Genomic DNA, 24,630 nt, shown 5'->3' on the forward strand with positions numbered 1-24,630 from the left:
GAGGAAATGCTCCATTTCGGTTAGAGGTTAGTGAAAATGAACATGTGATTCCCCACACACACACACACACACGTTCACAGGCAGGCCCTGGCAGAGGTCCTGGGCTCCAGGGTAGGGCCTCCTCAACCTTGTTCTGAGACCCAGGAAAGGCTGGGAACTCCACAGGAGGCAGAACTCTCGGCCCAGGAAAGACTCCAGACACCTGTAGTCACAAGCTCTAGAAGACAGTGGAGACCAGCCCACCCCCTACCCCGCAGTGTGCCCATGAAAGTTGCGTCCTTTGTCACTTGCGAACACAAGGTTCTGATCTAATGATACCGGTGTGATCTTTTTCAGTTGCCACAATAGGGCTCTAGCCCAGGCATCATCACAGAGCAAATACCGCTGCCCTAGGAAGACTTAGCCTGTTGTTACAATGTATCTTCTTGAATAGCCTTCCTCTTGAGAAACTGGGAATGTTTCTTATCTTGTTCACCACTGAATCCAGTGAACAGTACCGTTCAAGAAATATTTGCTGAAAGGCTGTATGAACAAATAAGTAAAGGGTATTTGGTGAGGACTATTAACAATTCACAGAACTTGCCTGCAACCTCAATCCTTTCATTAAAGTAACGTTTTCTTTTGATATTCTCAAAAGGGATGGCTCTAAAACAAAACAAACAGATAAATGCTGGTGAGGATGGGGAGAGCCTGGAGCCGTCATTCATTGCTGGTGGGGAGGTAAAACGGAGCAGCCCCTGGAAAATAGTTTGGAAGTTTCTTTAAAAGATCAGTGATTTACCTTATGACCCAGAATTTCCACTCTTAGTAATGTGAGAAATGAAAACATATCTCTATAATGAACATATGAAATGTTCATAGCACCATTATTTTAATAGTCCAAAACTGGATAAATCCAAATGTCCATTGACAGATGAATGGATAAAATGTGGTCTATCCATACAATGGATTACTACTCGGAAATAAAATAAACTTCATAGGTGCTACAACATAGATGAACCTCAAAAAACATTCTGCCGGGTGAAAGAAGCCAGAAGCAAAATGCTACATATTGTAAAAATTCCACTTATGTGAAAAGTCCAGAAAAGGCCAATTCATTGAGACAGAAAACAGAGCAGATTGCCGGGAGCTGACAAGCATAAGGGATCTTTGAGAGGTGACGCAAAGTTCTAAAATTAGATTGGGGTGAAGGCTGCACACAGTGCAAAATTACTATAAGTCACTGAATTGTACACTTAAAATGGGTAAATTTTCTGGACGCAAATTGTAGCACAATTAAATGCTATTTAAAAAAAAGTGGTGGGTCCGTGTTCCTTAAGGTAACCGGTGGGGACTAAGTGAGCCCTAGATCTCCACCTGACGGAGAGGGAAGTGCTTCCCTGGGACCCAGAATGAACTCCTGCTACAAAATGCTGGGGGGTTCCCTGGTGAGAAGTGAGAGGGTACCTACCGCAGGGAAGAGACGAGAAACGAAGTAACGGCCAGATGTGGCTCGTTGCCCTCCCTCAAGGTTGTCTATCTACAGGTTGGAATGCAGCCTGTTAACGTCATCCTGACGCTGACGAATGTGTAACTTAGTTCCGTGGCTGAAGTGCGCCTTTGAATTATTTAAGGAGAATCTGTCAAGCAAATGGGGAATGGAAACCTGGTAGGAGGATGCTTCCTTTACACTAAAACCATTTTTTCAGGTAATTTGTACATCAGTCTCTTCAGTCCTTTCCTTGGCTCCTAGAGCCGAATTTGAATTATTTTGTGTATCTTAAAGTGATGGTGAGTTTTCTTAACAAAATTCTATGGTTCCACATTCTTATTAGTTTATACTGACTTTCCCCCAAAGAGGTGGCTTTAGTGCAATTTTTCAGTAAAGAACTCACGGTGAGGAGACAAAGCATAAAATGCAATTTAAAAAAGTAACAATAAGATGATTGTTTAAACCCTGGAAAATAAAAGCCATATGAAACAGATACTGAAATACAGAAAAATGCCTTAGAGACAGAGCGTTGGGAATGAATAGACAGCGCTGTGAAATGCGGTGTACCCTCACTGTCCAGTTCTTTAGAGAAAAACAAGAATGTCTGACACAGAGCTGACACAGGGAAGGGCCGGATTGCCTTGCCGCCTCTGACTTCAGTTTTTCCTGTCTGGACACCCTCTCCCTTCCCTCCTTCCACTGATACTACAGAAGACTCAAGCAGGTACCACAGCTCATCTGAACTTTGGTCCCCGGTGGGCACAGGGTCATTCCCCCGAGCCAGGTTGTTGCAATGTCCATCCTGGGGTGAGGGTGTTGCAGTAGCCTCTGGAGTTCCAAGGAAGCAGTCATTTGGTCCTGTCCCTCTTCTGGGAGCTATGTACACCCCCCAACGCCTTCCGACACCCAAGGGGTGGTTTTAAACACATCTCTCTGCCTCTGGGCAGCATTTTTAATTGAACTCTCAGTACTTGGGACTGGGAAAGAGAGAGAACAGGACAAATTAGTGAAAAAAGAGTACTGAGTTCAAAAGTACTGAGTAACTAAAATTGAATAACTCTTCCTGTCTTTTAAAAAGCATGCATTGGAGCTGAGACAAGAGTTCCCCCACTCCGCTCCATGCACTAGCTTTCTCCTCACCTACGCCTGCACAGCACTCCAGGGCTGGGGTCTCAGGGAAAGTGGCACTTTGAGACATCGCTGGTAGCAGTGCACAAGGCAGAGCCCCGTGGGGAGGCACTGCGGCGCTACCTGCCACCTTACAACTTGTGCCCTCACCAGCTGGGCCAGCACCAGGAATCCTCCTGCAGACAAGCTCCCGCCCACTGACAGGCAAAGATCCCGATACCCAATTACACGAAACCAGCAAGGCAGGAAACAGTTTGTAGAGGTCAGTACTTACCTAAAAACTGGAATCTAAGAATGTATAGGTGTATTTACTTACATTGCACTAATAAACTGGTAAGACCTACGAGAAGTCAGTAGCTGTACTTGGAGGGGGAGCTCAGGAAAACTGAGCAGAGGGCTGGGACGGGGACTTCCCACTGTGTCTTTGAACTACAGGAATGGACTCGCTGTTCAATAACTACATGAATGAAACAATGAAATACAATAATACTGTGAAAGTGTTATTGTCTTAACCTGTGAACCTGTCCTCTGTGCAGCCTAAACCCAGGGCTTTTCGGACTAAACAAAGCGCTACGCTTTTAACAGTCCATTACTGGGGACTCACTAAGTGCCAGGCCAGGAAATGCTTAGTCTCTGCTACCATGGGGACTGAGGGAGAAAAAAGTGGGCGAGGGGGGAGCAGGACTGACCTTGGGAAGTCATTGGCTCGCCATGGCCAGGTTACGAGATAGTGTTCTGAAGTCAATCTACCTTGACACAACCTTCTTCTTAAAAGTTCATCTCAAAAAAGATTTTAAATGTCCCTGTAAGAAACTCACATAGAACCAATGTCTGCATAAGATTCCTCTCAAACATAGTTGCAAAATCAGTCCCCAAATAGCTGCCAACACTGAATGGGAGGCTGAACTAAACCCAAGGTAAGCATATTTAAATAGTGTTTCCCTGTTGAGAGAACCAAGAGGTTTTTCCTGATTTAGTGGGAAGCTGTCCTACACTGTAGTATTTAGTCCAACACCCTAAAATTAGTACAGAAAAGTTAGCCATTCTCCAAAAGACTGTTTCAACGAGTGTTATCAGAAAATAGAAGGTTTCCGAGGTCTGTGCGGGTTGTTAGACCTTGGTTGAAGTCATTGCAGTTAAATGAGTTACTCAGTAGCTGTGGAAGTCTCCCTCTTGTGGGGTGAACAGGGACAAGCATGCAGCTGGGTGGATGGGACGAGACATTTATCTGAATAATCCAAGTTCGCTCTAAATCTAATTGTTCTGGAACATCCCAACTCAGTTACTTTTGTTCAACTGCATCACTTTTAAAAGTTCAATAATCTCCCTAAAGATGCATCGAGATTTTACAATTAGAATGAGTGGTAACAAATGCTATATTTAGCCAAAAAAATATCCCCCGAATTTAAACCTTCCCCCACTTCGCCCAAACACCCTCCCTACGCGTTTCTGCAGAATCTCTGCTGCTGGCTCTGCCGTCAGGCGCAGGGCGACTGCGAAGGCAGTGGGGCCGGCTTCCCATACTGTGCTGGGGGAGCGCCAGAAGGGTTATTTCCCATTTTTCACTCTCAGGTCTCAACTGAACAGTTAAACCATCAGGTGTACCACAATAGAGATAAAATTAAGTTCCTCTTTCAGGTCAGGAAATGAGAAGTAGCTCCATTCAACCCTGAGCCCTTTCCATGTCGGGAGGGGGGGGCTCCAGCCCTTAGCCACGTGACGTCACTTCCTTCCGCCCAGCAGAGAGTCCGTCTTGGATTTAGGCTGCGCTTAAGACACTTTATTTCGTATCTCTGTGTGTGTGTGTGTGGCTCTCCCGTGAGCAGCATTCTGCTAAGCAAAGCAGTGGGCGAGGGGTGTACGGGATAGACCTGTTCAGGAGGGCCCGAGGTGCTGTACACCGGTTCTGTTGCTCAGTGGCTCTCCGCGGGTCCCCACTGCCAGCCTCCGCACCCTCTGGGCACTTGTTAGAAATGAACCTTTGTGGCCCCAGCAGTCCTGCCTGGGAGCAGGGAAAGCACTGCTGTTTTCTGTAACAAGCCCTGAAGGAGGCTCTGCTGGTTAAAGAACCACAGCCCACGCTTGTGAAACAAATTCGTACTGAACCTCACCTGGCCTGGCCCCAGGGTTGTGGACCCACTGCAGCAACCACAGCTGCCTCCAGGTCGAGTAGGGGGCAGGGCCAGGATGGGACAGCAGGGGCCTCGGCTGGCTGGCTGGCAGAAGCTCGGTCAGGCCTCACCGAAGTTGTGGCTGTTAGTGCCCATTCCCGGACTGGAAGCCCAGGAGCCACTGACCCCCTCCCAGCCCACGTGACCCTGGCCCAGGTGTCCTCTGGCTCAGCTGGCCGCACTGCTGATGGGGCAGGGGGTGCAGGCAGCCCTGGGCAGGTGGTGAAGGAGGCCCATTCCCCCTCATGGCCTCACCCGCCAGCACTGCTCAGGTACCTTGGGAAGTACCAGGCTTCAGGTCTAAAAATGTCAGGGGACTTTCTTGGAGCCTCAAGTGGGAGAGGTTGAAAACCAAAGACCAACTTCACATCATCAACAATTAGTTCACTCCCCCAGTCCTTAACAGAGAAAGCAGTGGAACTTGTTTCCATCATTTATCTACCAATGTACACCCACATTCCTACAAAGTCGCCATCCTTGATAAGCACCTCAGGCTGCAAGGGTTCAGCCTGCATCGTCTCCAACTGGTGCCTCGCTCGCCCCGCACCCCCTGCTGCATGACACCCTCACAACCTGCAGAGAGCCGAGCAAACACTGTTTTGCTTTATTGGATACACCAGGGGTGGGAGTTACAGGCGGGAGTTGTCCCGTGTGCCCGACGCAGTGTGCCCGTGGGCCTTCTCTCACAGGAGCGGTGAAATGAACGGACCTCACTTACATCAGTACAAACACAAGCAACCAAAATACAATCAGGTGGCATCCCAGGTGGGTAAGGTAAACAGTTAAATTACTAAGTCATTAGTTTAAGTTCAAAATACTTCAATGAAAATGACATACAAAAACCATATAAATTACATTTAAGGCCTGTACATGATTCTAAGAAAACAGACAATACTGTGTGCTCTATACAATATTGCTTCCTTTGTTAACATTCCAAACCCAAGATACACTTTTCCCTTGAATTCCAGAAAAGTGGGCAACATACACATGCAAGAGAATTAAAATCATTTCACAAAAATACAAAATCGTGTCGGTTTCTTCTAAGGCACATTTTGTTTTAAAATGGGACTCGGGTTTCAGAAGCCCCTGTCTCAGCAGACGCTGGCAGGCCGGCGGCAGAGTCCTGCTCCGGCTCATCTTTGGTAGCTGAAGGGAAATCAAGACCGGCAGGGGGCAGCGGAGAGGACAGCAGCTCCTCCATCCGCAGCCAACACCAGCCGCTGGGAATGGGGAAGCCCAAGTCCCACCTCGCTGCCTTGCGCAAGCCTGTAGTCCCAAAGTTCTGCAATATTGGATCCAAATGCCACATGGAGGGAGGATGCCACCTATTTTTCTTCAAAGCACAGGCACTGCTTATTATTATACCCATCCTCTTCTGGGGACATGGGGCGATGTTGGGGGTCACTGTGCGTCCGGCGCCACCGGCTAGAAGACCCTCCTCCCATCAAAGGGCGGCGGCGGCAGCAGCTCTGTGTTGGAGAGGATGGCGGAGGAGAGGGATTTCATGGGGTGAGGCTGCAGAACAGCTCACGGGTGCCTGGGGCTCACGTCTCAAGGTGGCTGCAGTCTCCCGTGACTGCCCTGTGGCCCCGCACCTCTCAGGCCTCCAGCTGGACCTCAGCCTCGTCCATCTGCAGAGTGTCGTTGTCCCCCAGCAGCTCGGTCTCTGGGACAGAACCATCTTCCTCTTCCTCCGCTTCCTGCACCGGGCTCTGGGCCACGTCCTCGGGGGTGTTCTGCGTGTCCTCGGTGCCCTCGGAGAGCAGGGCTGCCCTGTCGGCCACGGACGTGTTGGAGGGTGCGGTGGTGACATAGCCCGTGCTAGTGGAACCGCTCCCGCTGTGGTGGGAGCCGGGCTTGGGGACCATCTGGGCAGGCACCTGCTGCGGGGCCATCTGCACCGGGATCTGGACCGGGTAAAAGTTGGGCAGGTAGGCCCCGTAGGCCGGCACAGGCTGGTAGCCGTTGACAGGGATGTAGAGCTGTGGAGGGGGCACCAGGGGCCGGATCTGGCCCTTGATGGGGATGAACTGTGGCTGTGGGAAGGGCTGGGCCTTGGGCTTGGGGCCCCCGTAGCGGGCGTTGCTGACGTTGCTGACCGGGCTGGTGCTCAGGGAGCTGGTCTGCGTGGCATTGCTGGCGCCTGAGGTCTGCGCTGAGCTGTTGTAGGCGGACAGGTTGCCCCAGGCGCGGAGCCTGCCGTGGATGTCCTTGAAGCGGGGCCGCCGGCTGGGGAACTCGTTCCAGCACTCGATCATGAGTGCGTACACCCAGGCGGGGCAGTCGTCGGGGCAGGGCAGCACCTGGCGGCTGCGCACCATCTCCACCACGTCCTGGTTGGAGTGCCCACAGTAGGGCTGCAGGCCGTAGCTGAAGACCTCCCACAGGACCACGCCGTAGGACCAGATGTCCGAGTCCACTGAGAACTTGCCGTACATGATGGCCTCGGGGGACATCCAGCGGATGGGCAGCAGCGCGCTCCCCATCAGCTTGTAGTAGTCGGCGGAGTACACTTCGCGGAACAACCCCAAGTCTGAGATCTTCACGCTCAGCTTGTCGTACACGAGCACGTTGCGGGTGGCCAGGTCCTTGTGGACCACGTGGTGGCTGGACAGGTACTCCATGCCCGATGCGATCTGCGCCACCACGTGTACGAAGTCTGGCGGCTCCAGCGCAGACTTCACCGTGCGGTCGTCGTCCGTGCTGCCCACGTCTGAGTGCGGGGAGCGCATGACCAGGAACTCGTGGAGGTCCCCGTGCGAGCAGTAGCTGAAGATCATGCTGAGAGGCTGGTCCTTGGTCACCACGCCCAGCAGGCAGACAATATTGGGGTGCTGCAGCCGAGCACGCAGCATGGCCTCATGCCGGAATTCCTCCCGGAGTGGCCCCTCTGCTTTGTCCTTCAGCGTTTTGATGGCCACCGCTTGGGTCGTTTCCCCAGGCGCTGGGCCGAACAGGTGGCCTTTGTAGACCTTCCCAAAGCGGTCCTCCCCAAGCTCCTCCATGAACCTCACCGCGGACAAGCTGATCTCCTTGAGTTTGGCCTGCCAAGAAAAAAGCCCTAATGAAACATTTCTGCCACTGAGACTGGGGAAGGAAGCACAGGGACGCTGGCGGGGCTCTGGAGGGGCTGGCTCTGGAGCTGCCTGCCAGCACGGCCTTGCAGAGGACCTGCTGTCCGGCCTGGTCCTGGCTGAGCCTGCCCACACACCTGCTTTCTGCTCTTAAACACACCCTGACACATAGAGGCCGCCTGCAACCTTCCATGTGTCCCAGCCAGGCTGTAAACTATGTCCCCCCAAGTACAGCTGACACACCATTGCAGTGTGTGTGTGTGTGTGTGTGTGTGTGTGTGTGCACACACGCCTATTCACACACACACAGACCCAGCCAAGCTGAGCTCCAGCTGTCCCAGAGTCACACCTGCACTCTCCCACCTGGGTCCCCCCACCCAGGGACTTTCCTGCCCGATATGTGCCCACCCTAGGAGGTTCAGCCACCATTGCTCAGCACAGCCAGACCCATGCCTATTTCTCTCGAACCCCAAAGTGTGTGCCCCACAATTTGTCATTTTTAGAGCCCAGGCCAGCTGTTCTCCAGTGGCTCCTCAGTGAGTCTGTCTTGCAGCCGCATCTTGATTAGATTATCTTTTAATTGTTAGTTTCAGGTGTACAAAACATAACGATTAGACATTTACACACCTCACAGAGTGATAACTCCCCCAAATCTACTACCCCTCTGACATTGTATGAGTACATAGCTATCGCAATACCATTGACTATATTCCCTATGCTGTACTTTACATCCCGTGACTATGTATATATATTTTAAATGACAATTGACATTCAATATCATTTTTATGTTAGTTTCAGGTGTACAACGCCTGCCACGGCACATATACTTGGTTAGATCCTTAATTAGATGCATCTTGACAAAGCACCATGTGGGTGAAATCGATGTAAACCTTGTACCTCTCTGCTTTCACAGTTCTCGTCCCTTCTGTGCGTCTGGCCCCCATCCTTCTTGGAGCTTCCCTGACCGCAGGGGAATCTGTGTCCTCCTTGCCATCCACCCTCCAGCCCCCAAATACTGAGTGACTCCTGGTGACAGAGCTGAAGGAGTCCACTCTCCCCCTTCGAAGCCCACAAGGGAATGACTTTCCCCCTAAAGCTTGTAAGTAATGTGAATGTCCTTTCATTTAGGCTGAGTGGTTGTGACAGACTTTCCCCGTGCTGCATTTCAATGTGTTCTCACCATCCTGACAACTCCTAGGGCAGGGGTGGCCTGCCCCCTACTTCCTCTACAAGATAGTTGCTTTATCCTTCCCTGAAAAACAAAATAAAGTAAAACCAACCCAACCCCAAGCTGAGCATAACACAGGCCCTAGTCCCTTAAAAGTGCCTCAAGTGGTGGGGGCGACCTGAGCCCTTTTCCTGGTGTCCCCTGTGGGGACAGCTGAAGCATTGCAGACAGGACGGCCCAGTGATGGGGGGCAGGGGTCGTCTTGGCAGACGACAAACCTGCTGACTGGGACAGCGGATTCCAAACACGCCTACCATTTATTTCCTAGGACACAAATGTGCTGACATGTTTCAGAGAAGAAACAGCAAAATGAAAGACTGTTTAAGAGTTCTGTGTTGCGCTTCAAGTAAATTAAGAAGGCTAACGTGGCAGGCAGAGGGTAAGCCCCGAGGCGCCGCCCAGAAACACGTAAGCTGGGAGACCTGCTTGTGTTGGCTGATGAGGGGCATCTCCACATCCTGGCTGGGGGACGCCATCAGCTGCCGGCGTGGGGGCGTGGAGGCTGAAGCCTTCTGCTTATTCCGGCACATGCAGACCAAGAAGAAAAGGCAGGCGATGACCAGGGGGATGGCGATGCTCGGAACCAAGATGTACAGAATCCCCATCCTGCTGCCGTCTTGGGGACCTGTGAACAGCCAGGCTTCCGTGAGTTTTCAGAAAACACCCCCCTCTCAACTCCAAGTTCTCTACCAGCCCACTCCCACCTCCAACTACAATATTTAAGTACAAGCAAATAATAGGTCAGTTGCACAAAGGGACAAAATTACACACTGAACATTATAAAAAGATAATGTACCGAAAAATGCACATCCTGTGATAAATCTGTGAGACCAACCCAGAACTGCCCCCATGGGAACAAACCAGGATATAGAGCACAACTGACAAATGAACTCTAGAGGTCTTCTAGTGTCATTAGCAGCACTGCTCTTCTTCCTAACGGTTGAACACCACTGGAAAAAGGAAAAAGGGGCTCTGCCTGACTTCATCTTTACAAAAATTTGATGAAACATGTTTGACCCTTGTCCTCCGTGAGGAAACATTGATTCTGGGATTAGAAATGACCTTTTCCTTCATTCAATATTTCAGGATTATTTACATTTTTGTATAACAACATATTCTTTTAGGAGAATGATTAAAATCGCATTTGATTTAAAAGAGCACTGGCAGCCGATGAATTTGACCCAATACAGCAGGGGCAGGAGAATTCTGCAAGAAGGATGGTAAGACACAGCCTGAGGCTTCCAGGCTTCTCCTCCCTTTTCTCACAGTGAAGAGTGTGCTTTGTCTCCCCCGACAGGACATACGTGAAATGCAGCGAGCACTCCCCACACCAGGCCGCTGTGCTGACATCTGGAAGGAGAGCTGGGGGGGGTTCCCCTGGCAAGGAGGCAGACGCCTCTTCCAGAAAGCGCCACTTTCCCACCCCTCTAGCAGTTTTCTCCTTAACCTTGTGAATAATTACACGGGACTTGAGTGCCCCTATGACTAGTGGGTAATGAGCTCTCCATCTGAAAGCAGACAAGTGATTTCTGGTCAATGTAGTCTCTGAAAGAGACTTCTAAAAATGAACAATATCACCACCTTCGTAAAGAAAGCATAGTCCCAAACCCAGTATGGCCTCCCAGCATCTAAAATTAAAAAAAAAAAAAAAAAAAATATATATATATATATATATATATATATACACACACACACATACACATACATATATAAAATGAAATTAAATAAATAAAATAAAGTAAAAGTAAAGTAAAAATAAAAGCAAACACAAAACTCTTCTGGCCGTACCTGGAGGCAGATGTTCTAGAAGCCTTGGGGGCAGTGGAAACTGTTATCTTTCATTATTAGGGGTCAGGGGAGAATCCATGCCCCTCAGGCCAAGATCAGAGGTGTGAGCACCATCCAAACACTTGAACAACCATTTATTTTACCATTGCATTTTAAAATAACCAACAGAACACATGCTTACTTATAATTGTGGTATTATAGAACAGTCAATATTCCTAACAGCCCATTTTGCCAAAAGCTATGCCATTGTTAATAAGTTGGTGTTCACCTGATTTTTTACGTGTATTTTAAGTTGAACATGAAAGAACCAACATTCAACTATTTTGGCATACAGAAGCAGCACTTTCATGTTTTTTTTTGTTTTTTTAAAAACAGAAGTTTAAATAGAATCATATCGTCTGTATTTCCCTGCTCCTGGTTTTGTGGCAGAGTAATGTGTCTCGGACGTTATGTGCAGGACAGACAGCTCTAGGCATTCCTTGGCAGCGGCATACAGTTCCATGGTATCATCCAATCCCCTACTGGGAAAAACTTAGTCTGTTTCTTATTTAGCTATTAAAAGTGATTCTGCAATAAATATCCTTGCATTTGTCCCCTGTAAGTACAAATATTTCTGCAAAGTAAGATTCCTGCAACTGCCAGGTCAAAGAACATACATATTTTTCTTTGTTTTTATTTAGTTTTAATTACAAAATAACTGCTCATTATAAAACATCTCATATTTTAACATTTCTGTAGGTCAGAGGAAATCACTGCTAGAAGTTTGGTGTGTGTCCTTCCAAAGCTTCATCCATGAACTATATAGGTGCTTGACTGTGTGTGTGTACGTGTGTGTGCACACACATAGATACACACACACACACACACACACACACACACATATACCTTTTGCTCATTTTGTTCTTTTGTGAAAAGACAGAAAGAGAAGGGGAGAGAAGGAAGGAAGGAGGAGGGGGGAGGAGGGAGCAAGGGGGGGAAGAGAGAGAGAGAGAGAGAGAGAGAAAACAGACATAACACAGCTACTGACCTACAACTTGCTTCTTTCCCTTAACAGGACATCATAGACATCCTTCTTTGCAGGAAACTTTTTAAACCACTGTTCATTCCACAGAGTAGCTATGCTATAATCTAACTACTGGTGTTTTCAGTCTTCTGTGAACTTCCGAGTGAAAGGGAGTGCCAAGTTTGGGACTTGGAGAAGTAATGAACACGGTTTTCACTCCCATCTCTGGAAGGGTGGAGGCATGCCGGCTCCCTCCACTGGCCACCAGGAGAGGTTTCCAGGTGAATGGTGTGCCTTGATTTGTCTCACCATTAACCTCTTTATCAGTCTTCTCCCAGTAATTTTCCATCAACCCTCTGACCCCAGGTTCCAAAATGGAAGACTCAGAAGACAGCCCTATCTCAGGTATCCAGGCCAACTACAGCTGGTGGAATGTAAATATTGGAATAGAAACAGCAATGTTTGTAAAGTTAACTACACAGTCTTCTCCTAATCATAATTTAACAGACAAATTGCAGGGAAAATGGTTAAGAGATTTAAGTCCTGTTCTTCCCTCAGTCTTCCAAATCTGCATGGGAGAGCTGAGTAGAGTGGGAAGGCAGGGGTGGGGCAGCCGGGGAGGTGCCCCCATCTGCAGATGCCAGGCTACTAAGGAGCTGCTGTAACTGTAACGTAGAACATGTTTATTGATACTGGAAAATAGTGTGTGACAATGTTAATGGAGAAACAAGAGGCTGAACATCCCAGGACCATGACGGGAAAGGGCTGACAGCGGGACCCCACATACAAACAGCAGTCTCCACTAAGTGAGGAAACTAGGGGGTATTTGCATACGATTTTTCAGACTTTTCTATAATTTAAATGACCAGATATTATCAACAACAGTTTTATTTAAAACAAACGACTGTGGCGGTGGAATGGGAGTGGTGCCCAGAGCCACCAGCCTCCTGGTCCCCCATCACCACAAAGTGCACTCAACAGTCAACACTTTAAAAAAATGAGAGAGAATACATACTACAAGAGGGTACGTCACACAGTTCCATGCGTACGTTTTTATTCTGCGTGAAGCACCAGGGGCCTTCCATCTGCCCTCCGGGGTTCCGGCAGTAGGCGTGCCCCCCTCCGAGCTCAGGGAAGTCTGTGCTGGTCAGGTGGTGGCTGTGGGGGTGCTGCAGGGCCCACGGTTGGCACTGGTGCCCCGACTTGGTGGTGCTCACTGTCCCTCTGTAATCAGTGCCCGAGCCATTGTAACACTGATGGTCTAAGAGAGAAGATACGTTAGGAGGCCCGGAAATCCAGAGGAAGCAACCCTCCTCGGGGTACAGACAGCACCCTCCCTCAGCTCTTCCAGAAAGGATAACAAACCACTTCATCTGCATGAACTCAAACTGGAGCATCCAAAAGACCAAAGGATTTAAATAACTTCTAAGAAAGGCAGCCTTACACATAATGATGCAATTAAGTCCCAGCTTACTAGTTAAATTGGGGACATATATGGGGAAGAAAACCTCTCAGAAGTTATTTTATGACCCTGAAACCACTGTTGGGACCCACCAAGCACCCCCATTCCAGCATGAGAAAGCCACCCCCAATCTCATGTTCATTTACACTGGAAGCAAAATCAGAGTGTGTGGGAGGGAAAAGGACCTGCCAGGCCTGGCCCACCTTTCAGGCTCCCCTGCATCCCAGGGAGGACGGCTCAGCCACACTCCGCCTCCCCGGAGAAGACCCCGAGTGCTGTCTGAGCCAGACCTGGGGGTGTCAAAGGTGGAACAGCAGGTACAGTGCTTACTGTACTGGGGCACTGTTCTAAGAACTTTCTAAGTAGTAATTCACTTAATCTTCACTCCAACGCCTGACGTTGGTAGGTATCATTCTCGTGTAACATGAGGAGACTGTTTTAAGCAGCTTGTCCGAGGTCACACTGAGTAGGCCCTGCAGCTGGGACCCGACCTTGAGCGCAGTGTGCCAGAAGTACAGGCTCAGCTGCGGGAGGAGCCTGCCGCACTCCCGGACCCCCAGCCTGGTCTAGGGAGTGGACACAGGCAGGAGGGAGGCTGCCTCTTCCCCGGGACCCCTGCAGGGGGCCGCAGGCCTGACCTAGTCAGTGAGGACAGGTGCTTGTGGACCACCGGGCAGGTCTGGAAGTTGGCTCCATCCCCCGGTGCCTTTTGTGGCAGGTGGCCCAGAGATTACTCCATCTTACTGAATGACGTCTGAGGCTCAGAGGGGTGGAGTGACTCACATGTGTCCCCAAACAGGCAGGAGCCAGCTGGGTGTGGCCTGGAGCTGTGACTGAAACCCCTGCTCTTAAGCCCTACTGACAGAACCTAGATGGGGGCCCTGGGCTGTGGGCCTCTCGGGACAGAGGGCGGTCCCTGGCACGGCACGAGGCCCCGGTGGTGAGGCGCGGGGCGTGGGGACTTACAGCGGCCCAGCCGCTCGGCCGGGATGCCGATGCGCATGCAGTTGGCGGCGTCGGGGCTCTCGGGCAAGGGCAGCGCCTCGCACTTGGGCAGCTGCAGCCGCATGAGGATGAGCGGGTTGGAGCGCGCGATGGTGTACTCCTGGCGGCACAGGTCACTCTCCAGCACCTCACACTCGTCGCGGCACAGCTCACGTGGCTTGGGCGCCCGGGAGCGCGCGTCGCACAACGGGAACACGAAGTGGCAGAAGGACGGGATGGCGAACTGCGAGCACTGGTCCGATAGGTGCGTGGAGGTGCCTATCATAGTGAAGGCCGCTGCGCAGGCGCGAGACCGCGTTAGGGGGTGGGCCCCCGCTCAGAGCCCCAACACCCCGTCGTGTGTCCCCCGACCCATCTCTGGCCCGCATCCCTCACCCGGCCCACTGGTGCCGCCAACCCTCCACCCTATTCTCCGCCCCTATCCCAGGCTCTCAGGAACAGAGCCCCAGAGAGCGTGGGAGCTGCCCTGATTTGCACCAGACATAGAAGGTCCTACGCTTCACTTATAAACATCAAAAGCAGAACAAAAAAGAAGTTAAACTAGACCCAAGATCTTATCGGGCTACATGCTTTTCCCATGACAGGAAGATTCCCCTTTCGGACCCAAAAGCCACGTTTTCAGGCCCAACTATGAACTGGGGGCTCTGCCAGAGCAGGGTGGTAGGTGAAGCGGTGGGATGGGTGGCTTCTACAAGAAGAGACTTGTAAAGAGGCACAAGAACCAGGCCTTGGTCTCCCGACACCCCCAAGCCTGCAGGAGGGGCCTCCCCAGGGATGGAAGGGGTAAGAGAATGTGACAAAAAGATGGACAGCCAGCCCCAGGAAATGCAGCAGCATGAGGAGTCAGATGACAGCGAGTGCGGGTGGGGGGTAAGGGGTGGGAAGGGATTCCTAGCCTGGGGTTACTGGGGAGAGCCAAGGAACAACTGCAAAGTGGGGAGAGTTTTGTGATAAAGGGGAGCGGAGAAGCAGCCCTAGCAGAACGGTCTGAGCCAGGGTTGGTTGGTTTGCTTTTTGGGGAGCAAGTCATCACAGGATGGAATGTGATGGAAGAATCTGACATCTGACATGAAGAAAGGAATGAATGGGAGCTGCAGGGACAAGGTCTGGGCAGAGTGGGAAGAGGGCTGCCTGGGGCAGGAGGGAAGGCTGTCACAGTCAGACCTCAAAGGAAGGCATCAGCCAGAAGGCCCACCCCACTTTCACCTGTGAAGGACCTGCTTATAATGATTTGATCTTGGAGAGCTAAAGAAAGAGAAGCCTCTCTGTCTACACCTCCTGCTGAGAGGTTGGAATTAATCCCTGGGATGCCCCAGTTCCACCCATGAATTGCAGTGCGTGCCCGGTTCGGCCAGCAGATGGCGCTGCTGGAGCCCATTAACCCAGGAGACCCACCAGGCACACTCCACAGGCTCCAGGATAGATGCGCTGGGTGGGAGCCCAGTTCTGGCCCTGCCTGGTTATTTACTGTAGGAACGTCGGTCACTCAGCTCTTCCTGGGCCTGTGTCTTTATTTGTGAAGTGACATGAATGGTCCACAAGGGTCTGATACCAGCTGTGTCCACGCACTGCACCCAGCGCTTTGTGCCAGGCACTCTGGTGTGCGAGTCACATTAGACTTGAGCAGAGGTAAAGAGGTGAAGGTGCAGGGCCTCTCGGCCAAAGAGTCAGGTGTGAACCCGGCTCAATCTCATCACTGTGGAGCTGGCGACTACCAAGAATGCTGGCCGTGACCCTTGGCAGGGAGAGATTGTCTAAGGACGCCAAACCCGGCGTTTCTGTTGGGGGTAGTCACGGATGTCACGGCTGACCCTTTTAGGATTTCTCCTCCTCCGTCCCCCACAGACCTACCCTGTGAGGACTTATTTCTGAAGGTATGATTCTAGGCACGAGGATATCCAACAAAAGGATGTCCTCACTTTCGTCCACACCCAGCACGTCACTCTGAAGGTTTCTTGGGGCCCATTCCCTGAGGAGCTCCCAGGGTCCTGCGAACTAGTTCTGACGCGCATGCTCTAAGAACCGAACATCACGACGTTGCGATGCGGGCTCTAAGCCACAACTGAGCAGTCTAAAGCACCTTTGAATCCATGTTTTCAAAAACCCACAAACCCAGAGGATCCTCATTCTAAACCTTCATCTAAAAGCTGCTATAAAATCCATCGGCTTAGATATCTGAGTTGCTTAGTCCTTTAAATAATTCCTGGAAATAACTGAGGAACAATCTTGTGCCTTGAATCAGTGTTTGCCAATTAGTGGGATGTAAAATTAATTCTGGAGTCTGCAGCTAGCATTTTAAAAGATAAAAATTAGAACAGAACGGAGCATGTCAGAGTGCATGGTTCGTGTTAAGGCTGCAGCTAACTTTCTCCTTTCATTAAATAAAACTGAAGAGAAAAATTCAAGTCCACTGGTTTTGTTAAGGGTGAATGATGTTTCCTGTAGCTGATTTGAATTCTATGAAACACATGTATGCATATACTAAGTCGCAATGTAAAGCGTACCTTTTACTGCATGTCGTGGTCAAAAGGTTTGAGAAGTTCTGCTTTCAATGACATTAAAAGCTTTTCCAATGAGAGAAAGCAATGTTTTCAAAACATTCTCTCACTGGGCCAAGATGGCGCCTTCCAGGATCCTCTAGGTCCCATTACTGCCATTCCATTTCTCACTGGACACCTGGCCCTGTCCTCAGGGGGCTCTGTAACCATGGCCTTAGACCCTCCAGACTGAGGGTGCAAGTCAAAGACAGGGGTGACCTAAATGTAAAGGGACATTTCAATGACACCTACATGAGTTTCTGCCTGTAAGCCTCATTCCTGCCCCTTACCGGGGCAGTGCTTTGCAAGCCCCGCTGCAAATCCAGCAGACTGTCTTGGGGAGCCCAGCATCAGAGGTCGGCTGGTGCTTCCACTGGGCAGCTGGGGTCAAGCACTGCTGTAAGAGAACCCAGTTAATCTGCGACGCCTGCCGTCTTCACAACTTTCCTGGTTTCTTACAGTGTCTGAGAGAGAAATGCATGAGTGTTTGCGGGGAAAGCAAAAACAGGAGGAGGGCTTTGCAGAACTCTGGTTTAATTCATTGTTTCACTTCTCAAGGGATTTCCCCCAAGAAGACCTTTCCATCAGTGTGTGGAAGTCGGTGAGTGGAAGGCTACCAGCCAACCAGAGATGGTAACGCGTAACGAGATGGAGGACGAGAAGCTTCATTCCGGAAGGACCTGCTCTGTGTTCACGCTGTGAAGCTGATACTCGAAGACCTGACTGTCCCTGGGAGTTGAGGGCAGACACAGGTCTGAGCTCACTGCAGTGTTGGCTCGTGGCCTGCAAACTTCTCTTCCAGACAGCTGGAACCAGGCCAATGCACCTTTTAACCACACACAGTTCTCAGAGGGTGCAGCAATGAAAGGCAGGACAAAGAAGTGGAGCGAGTGTCATGAGTGCTAGACCCTGGTGACACAGTGAGGACAAGACAACTCAGGGTTTCCGACCCACATGGTTGGTTTAAGTCAATGTGTTAGAGGTATATACCAAGCAATCTGCACTTACTAATTTAAATGGGAACATTTTAGGGTAAACCATGGCAGCAATTGCAACTGCTTCTAAAAAAGGTCTCTGACTTTTTATTGCCAGAGACATGGAGCAGGGACACACTGTCCTAGGTGGTCACCGACAAAACACAGCGGACTGTGTGCACAGGGACGGGGGGCACATACATGTTCACGTCTGCTTAGGAGGTCCCCGCTCCTACCTGTGATCCGGTTCTCGATCTCCCCCTGCATCTGGAGGGAGTCCACATAGATGGTCCTGTTGCCGATGAAACGTGCGCAGGCGATTCCCCGGTAGGGCTGGCAGAACCCGTCCTCATGGTCATCATCTCTGGGAAACACACAGTCTTGTAAGTGTACCGGAAGTGTCAAGTACCCCTGATGATTTCTTTTTCTTTTGCAATCTGACATCTTATGATGCGGCCGCCATCTTCTTCCTTGGTATTTACCCAGATGAATGGAAAACTTATGTCCACATAAAAACCTGCACACGATGTCTGTAAGAGCTTTATGCATAACTGCCCAAACTTGGAAGTAACCAAGACATGCTCCAGTAAGTGAATGGATAATAAACTGTGGTCCATCCAGAGAGTGGGATATTATTGTGTCAAAAAGCAATGACATGGAGGAACTTTAAATGCCTACTGCTAAGTGAAAGCAGCCAATCTATAAAGGCTGTGTACTGTATGATTCCAACTAGAGAAGGCAAAACTACGGAGATAGTAAAAAGATCAGTGGCTGCCAGGGTTGGAGGAGAAGGGTATGAATAGGTGGAGCACAGAGGATTTTTAGGGCAGTGAAACTACTCTGTATAACACTATAATGGTGGATACATGTCATTATACGTTTGTCCACACCCACAGAGTATACATCAAGAGTGACCCTAATGTAAACTATGGACTTTAGTTAATAACAATGTGTCACTATTGTCTCATCAATTGTAACAAATATACCCGACTAACGCAAGATGTTATCAATAGGGGAAATTGTATATGGGCGTGTGCATGTGTGTGCGCGTATGTGTGTGTGTACATGAGAACTCTCTGTATTGTCTGTTCAATTTTTATGCAAACCTAAGATTGCTCTGAAATATAAAGCCTATCACTTTTTAGAAAATCCAGCATCTTTAAGGGGGGATGGAACCAGGGGAGGACCAAGTGTGAAAGAGGAATTATAAACAGGAAGCATACATACAAGTGGGTATGTGTTCATGTATACATGTACAAACACACACAGAATGTTAAATGGCATCTCACTCTTAAACTACATCAGAAATATTACTGCACATCCCTATGCACTTCCACTGTTTGCAAACAAGGCTTTTATGGAAACGACGATAATCCAAAATTTGTGTTCTACCTTTAACTTGTAGGAGAGAAATCTCTGAAATGGAGAAAGCTATGGAGGGGATTCCAAAAGCCTGGTCCTCGCAGAATTTGCACCAGGTGGTATGCTTTTTATGCCACAGAGGTGTGGCCTTGTCATTGTTACATAGACAGCACAGAGTGCATGTGTAAACACAGGGCACACAAAGGGAGACTCGTAAAAGCACGGTCTCCCTCATGGCCCTGCCGTCTGGACTTCCCAGGGCCTTCAGGGAACAGCCTGCACAAGCCATGCTTGAATATGGGCTAATTTTTTTGGCAGAACCTGTTAGTCCTGCCTTTAGCCTGGGAGATCAGTCATTCAAAGTACCCGGATGCTTTCTAAAGTGACCCTCAGAATGCTCCAAGGAGACAGGAAGAGTTGGCCCCAGCAGATATATCAGGGCTGCCGTCTGCTGGGGAGCAAAGGAGAGGGACCTGGGGCTCCCAGGACAAGCTTCTGACCTGTAATAAGTCACTTGTTTTCCAGCAAATCTGTGACCTGCCCATAGCCTAAGAACACTTGTCATTCCACCCTACATTGATTTGGACCATCCCCAAACAGAATCTGTGTTGTATCCATTTAACCAAACTGACTTTGAAATCCCTATCCCGGCTCCGTCACAAGGGTAAGATCTGCATGCTTGTGACAATGGAGACAAAGGGTCTGGCAGAAGCCCCTCTCTACAGCTGCCTCTGCCTGATTCTTCCTCCTTTGCCATCTTCTTGGTCCCTGAAGAAAATCTCTCTTTCAAAGAAAATAATCTGGAGCCATAAATAATCTAAGTAAGGAGATTATGCTGTCAACAAGAGCCCGAGGCCCTTTCTCTCAAGTTCACTTTCTCTGGGTCAAGGATTCCTTAAATATATTTTAAATAGGCAAACACATGTGCTAACAATACATATCCACCCACCCTCTTGCACTCTGAGCTAGAGTTAATTGTTGATTAAATCAAAACAAATGCCTACACTTGCCAGACACACCAACACAGGGCAAGTCAACTCTGCCTGGCATGCATGCTACGTGTTGGTTTGCAGGCTGGGTTCCAGGCGCTTGCCCACTCTGCCAGGAAAATCATTAAGATGTATGTGCTCTGATTAACGTCACCTACTCTTAGAGTATGAGATTTGAGTCAGTCAGTCCCTCGAGGTGACCTCACATGAGTAACAATTTCTTTTCTCTGCTTTAAGAGTCAAGGAATGGAAAGCCTGTTCCCTCGCTTTGGGCTCCTCCCTGGCCGCTGGTCAGGTGCCCACAGCAGGGGGAGGATGAGAGTGCAGGGAAGACATGCTAAAAAGGGGTTTGAGGCCATGACATCTCGTCCACAGCTCACTCATCTCAGTGGGTTTCTACACTGAACTTTAGCGAATGTTCAAACTCCAAACAGAAGTGGTTGGAAAATGACGTCTTTCAGGTTTTTGAATTTTGAGAAAACAAGTGGGAATTACTTTATGTTTTCAAACAGAATTATGTTTTGTCTTTACCCAGCATAGTTTGGGATCTCTGAAGAGTGACAGAGCTGAAGAAAGTCTGTAAAACTAGTCACTCAGACCAAAGGAAAGCTCTGGGACAGAAGCAGCCATCTGTAAATCACTTAAGCTGCAACTGAAACACATGCTCACCAAATTCAGAACATCAATGTTACGGAATTCAATGTTGGGTATCTTCTCTGTTCCTAAGGCTGCCAGGTACTGATCCAAGGCCTCGTGACAGAGATGAAAAAGAAACACACCAACAAGTTCGTGGTCAAGGAGGGGAGAGAGGTAAATAACTATAATACTGGGTTAAACAAAAAAAAGAGCAATGGGAAAAGAGGAGATTGAAAGGAGGGGAAGGAGTCAACATGTGATAGGAAGTGCTTCTTCACAAAGAGCCAAGGAGATGGGGGTGCTGATCGCCAGCCTTCTCCCCAAATGGTATATGTGAAAAATAAAAATTAGTTTCAAAAGCTTAGAAAAATTCTCAGATATAAATATGAATGAACTTTAAAGGAAAATAAGCCTCCTTTGAAGTTGAAAAGTAATCAATACCAAAATTCAAATAAAAAAAAAAGCCTTATAGAACTTCTAGAAATAAAAATTATAGCTGTTGAAACAAAACAAAAAAAATTAAATATGATTACATACTACGTAGGAAGTTAACATTTCTTTTCCCCTATGTTTTTTGTTAAAAGTGGTAAAACCATTTTATAATTGTTTTTCTTGAGTGAAGCAGAGGAAGCTATATCTCAGATTTGAGGGGGCGGGGGCAAGAGCAAAAGCACAGAGTGAACTGAAGTAAACCACTTTAACAAAGACTGAAGCTAAACTCCATAAACTTCAAGTGATCTGACAGAAATCTAATATGCTGCTGTAAAAAAACACTTTTCAGAGGAAGATAACAGAATCTAGAGTACCAACCACAATGTTCTGCATACAATAAAAAATTACCAGACATGTGAAGAAACAGCAAAATATAACCATGGTCAAGAGAAACCAACCCAAAGATGACCCAAGATGTTAGAATTAGCAGACCAGGACTCTAAGGAACTGTAAATATGGAGAACAATGCACAAAAGAAAGAATTAGGTTGGTGCAGAAGTAATTGCGGTTTTTGCAATTATTTTTAACCTTTTAAAATGCAATTACCTTTGCATCAACCTAATACAATGAAGATATAGGTAACTGCAGGAGAGATGGAAACTTTAAACAAATCAAGGGGAACTGAAACACACAATCTCTAATAAAACATGGTATTAACAGAGTGTATAAAACAGAAGAAAGTCAGTAAACTTGACAGGTCAATTGAAAATGACCTGTCATTTTCAATTGACAGGTCAATTTCCACACTGAAACCAAGAGAGACAAAAAGACTGACAAAAAATAAACAGAGCCTCAGTGAGCTGTGGGAAAGCACAAGTGGTCTAACTTATGTGCAGTCAATATACCAGGCGGAGAGGAGAGACACAAGGCATCAGGAAAAAGGTTTGAAAAAATAATGGCCAATTCCCCCCCCCCAAAATTTGATTTAATACCAAGCAAGGAATATCAGTGAAAAGCAAGTAGGATAAATACAAAGGAAACCACACTTACACACATCACAGTCAACCTGCTGAAAACCTAGGATAAATAGAAATGGGAGGACACAACGAATACTGTATTTCCCCGAAAATAAGACCTAGCCGGACAATCAGCTCTAATGCGTCTTTTGGAGCAAGAATATAAGCCCCGGTCTTATTTTACTTATAGTAATAATATAGTATAAGACCCGGTCTTATATTAATTTTTGCCCCAAAAGACGCATTAGAGCTGATTGTTCAGCTAGGTCTTATTTTCGGGGCAACAGGGTAGTGGCTGACCCTTTTCAGAAACAATGCAAAACAGAAGACCAGGGGATGACAGCTTCAGTGAACAAGCAGAGAAAATGAACTGTGAACCTGGAATTCCATACTCAGCAAAAAAGTATTTCAAATAAAAGGGTCTATTAATCAAAAAGACATAAACATGAATACACCTAATATCAGAGCTTCAAAATATATGAACAAGAATTGACGTAACTAGAGGACAATTCAGAAAAATTCATGGTTACAGTTGAAAATTTTAACACCTGTCTCTCAGCAATTAATGGAACTAGACAAAAAAAAAAAAATAATTAGTGAAGAAACAACAGTGGAAACAGTAACCACCCCATGACCTACTGGACATTTGTAGGACGATATACCCAGCAGGACAGCATATGTTTCAGTGCACATGGCACATTCACCCAAGAGACCATATGCTTGCCACAAAATAACTCACAATTAAATTTAAAAGAACTGAAGCCACACTCTGATCACAAAGAATTAAATTAGAAATCAGTAACAAAAGATATTTAGAAACTCTCCAAATATTTGTAAATTAAACAGCATACTTCTGGATAAGCTTTGGGCTCAAAAAAACAAAAACAAGGAAAATTAAATAGAATTTTAAATGGAATGTGAAAATATAAAATATTAAGAAATGAAAACAGGGTAGCATACAGTTAAAACAGTAATTAGAGGTGAACTTACAGCTTTAAATGCTTAAATTAGGTAAGGTTTTATACCTCAAGAAGTTAGAAAAAGAATGTCAAATTAAACCTGAAGTAATTAGAAGAAAATACTAATGACAAGAGCAGAAATCAAGCAAATAGAAAACAATAGAAAGATAAATAAAGCCAAAAGTTGGTTCTTTAAACAGTTAAAATTGCTAATACCTAGAAAAAATAAGAAAAAGAAATACTCATTACCAATGTTAGGAGTGCACAAGAGGACATCACCCAAGACCCTAATAAATGTTAAAAGATAGTAAGAAATATTATGAACAGATCTATGAACATAGATTCAACAATTTAGAAAAAGAATTACAAATTCCTTGAGAAAAACAAAGTACAAATAGAAAGAAAAACTCAGAAAAACCCTACATCTCTTACTCGAAGTAGCAATCAAAAACCACCCCACAATTAAAACTCCAGCTCCAAACAATAGAAACTGGTGAATTCTGTCAAACTTTTAAGGAAGAAACATCAGTAATTTTACACAAAGTCTTTCAGAAAATAAAGGAGTAAGGGATACTTTCTAATTCATTTTACAAGGCAAGCATAACCCTGATAGAAACACCGGACAAGGACATCCTAAGGACATCACAGACTAATCTGCCTCCTGATCAAAGGGGCAACGTGCTCCATGAAACAACAGCAAACCGGACTCAGCAAAATAAAAAGACATTACAGAAATGGGTAATGGGCCAACAGGGTTAACCCAGGAATACAAAGTTACTTCAACATTTAAGACACAATCACTGTAAACACAGAAAAACCGTGCTGTTATCTCACTTGATACAGAAAAAGAGGTGACAAAGGTCAATACCATTCATTAACAAAACTCTCACCAAAAAAAGTAATTTCCTCAATCTAATTTTTAAATGCATCTATGAGAAGTCTACAATGAATATCTTACTTCATGGTGAAATAAGGTACATTTTCCCCATAGAAATGGAAACAAGACAAAGATATCGGCTCTTAGTATTTCTATCCATTATTGCATGGAGGTCCTAACCATTACAATAATGAGATGGTAGGTAGGTAGGCAGGTAGGTAGGTAGGTAGATGATAGATAGATAGATAGATAGATAGATAGATAGATAGATAGATAGATACATACATACATACATACATACATACATAGATGTAGAGAGATAGACAGGAAGAAGACAAATAGATAAATGGCTTATATATTGGAAAGGGAGAAATAAAACTATCTGTACTCACAGATGATATCATAATTTACATAGAAAATCCTAAGGAATATATTTAAGAACTACTAAAATTAATATGGATTTAGTACAGTCACAGGATAAAGTCAGTATAATCAGTGGTATTTCTATATGTGAGCAA

General features: G+C 47.3%; 1 protein-coding gene across 2 annotated transcripts in view; it reads right to left on the minus strand.

Moving 5' to 3' along the window:
- Positions 1-5,352: 5,352 nt before the first annotated feature.
- The window catches only part of ROR2 (ROR family WNT receptor 2), a 231,806-nt gene continuing 212,528 nt past the window's right edge, over positions 5,353-24,630 (minus strand). For both annotated transcript variants that reach the window (XM_019713868.3, XM_074330190.2), the window contains 5 exons: positions 18,078-18,205; positions 14,292-14,606; positions 12,879-13,124; positions 9,495-9,697; positions 5,353-7,814 (listed from right to left, as the gene is read on the minus strand). In XM_019713868.3, coding sequence (XP_019569427.3) covers positions 6,369-7,814; positions 9,495-9,697; positions 12,879-13,124; positions 14,292-14,606; positions 18,078-18,205 — 2,338 coding nt within the window. In that variant the 3' untranslated portion in view covers positions 5,353-6,368. The remainder of the gene's footprint in view (positions 7,815-9,494; positions 9,698-12,878; positions 13,125-14,291; positions 14,607-18,077; positions 18,206-24,630) is intronic.

Source organism: Rhinolophus sinicus, chromosome 16, assembly GCF_057876585.1.
Source record: "Rhinolophus sinicus isolate RSI-liver-muscle chromosome 16, RSI-T2T, whole genome shotgun sequence".
In the NCBI taxonomy this organism is placed as follows: domain Eukaryota; kingdom Metazoa; phylum Chordata; class Mammalia; order Chiroptera; family Rhinolophidae; genus Rhinolophus; species Rhinolophus sinicus.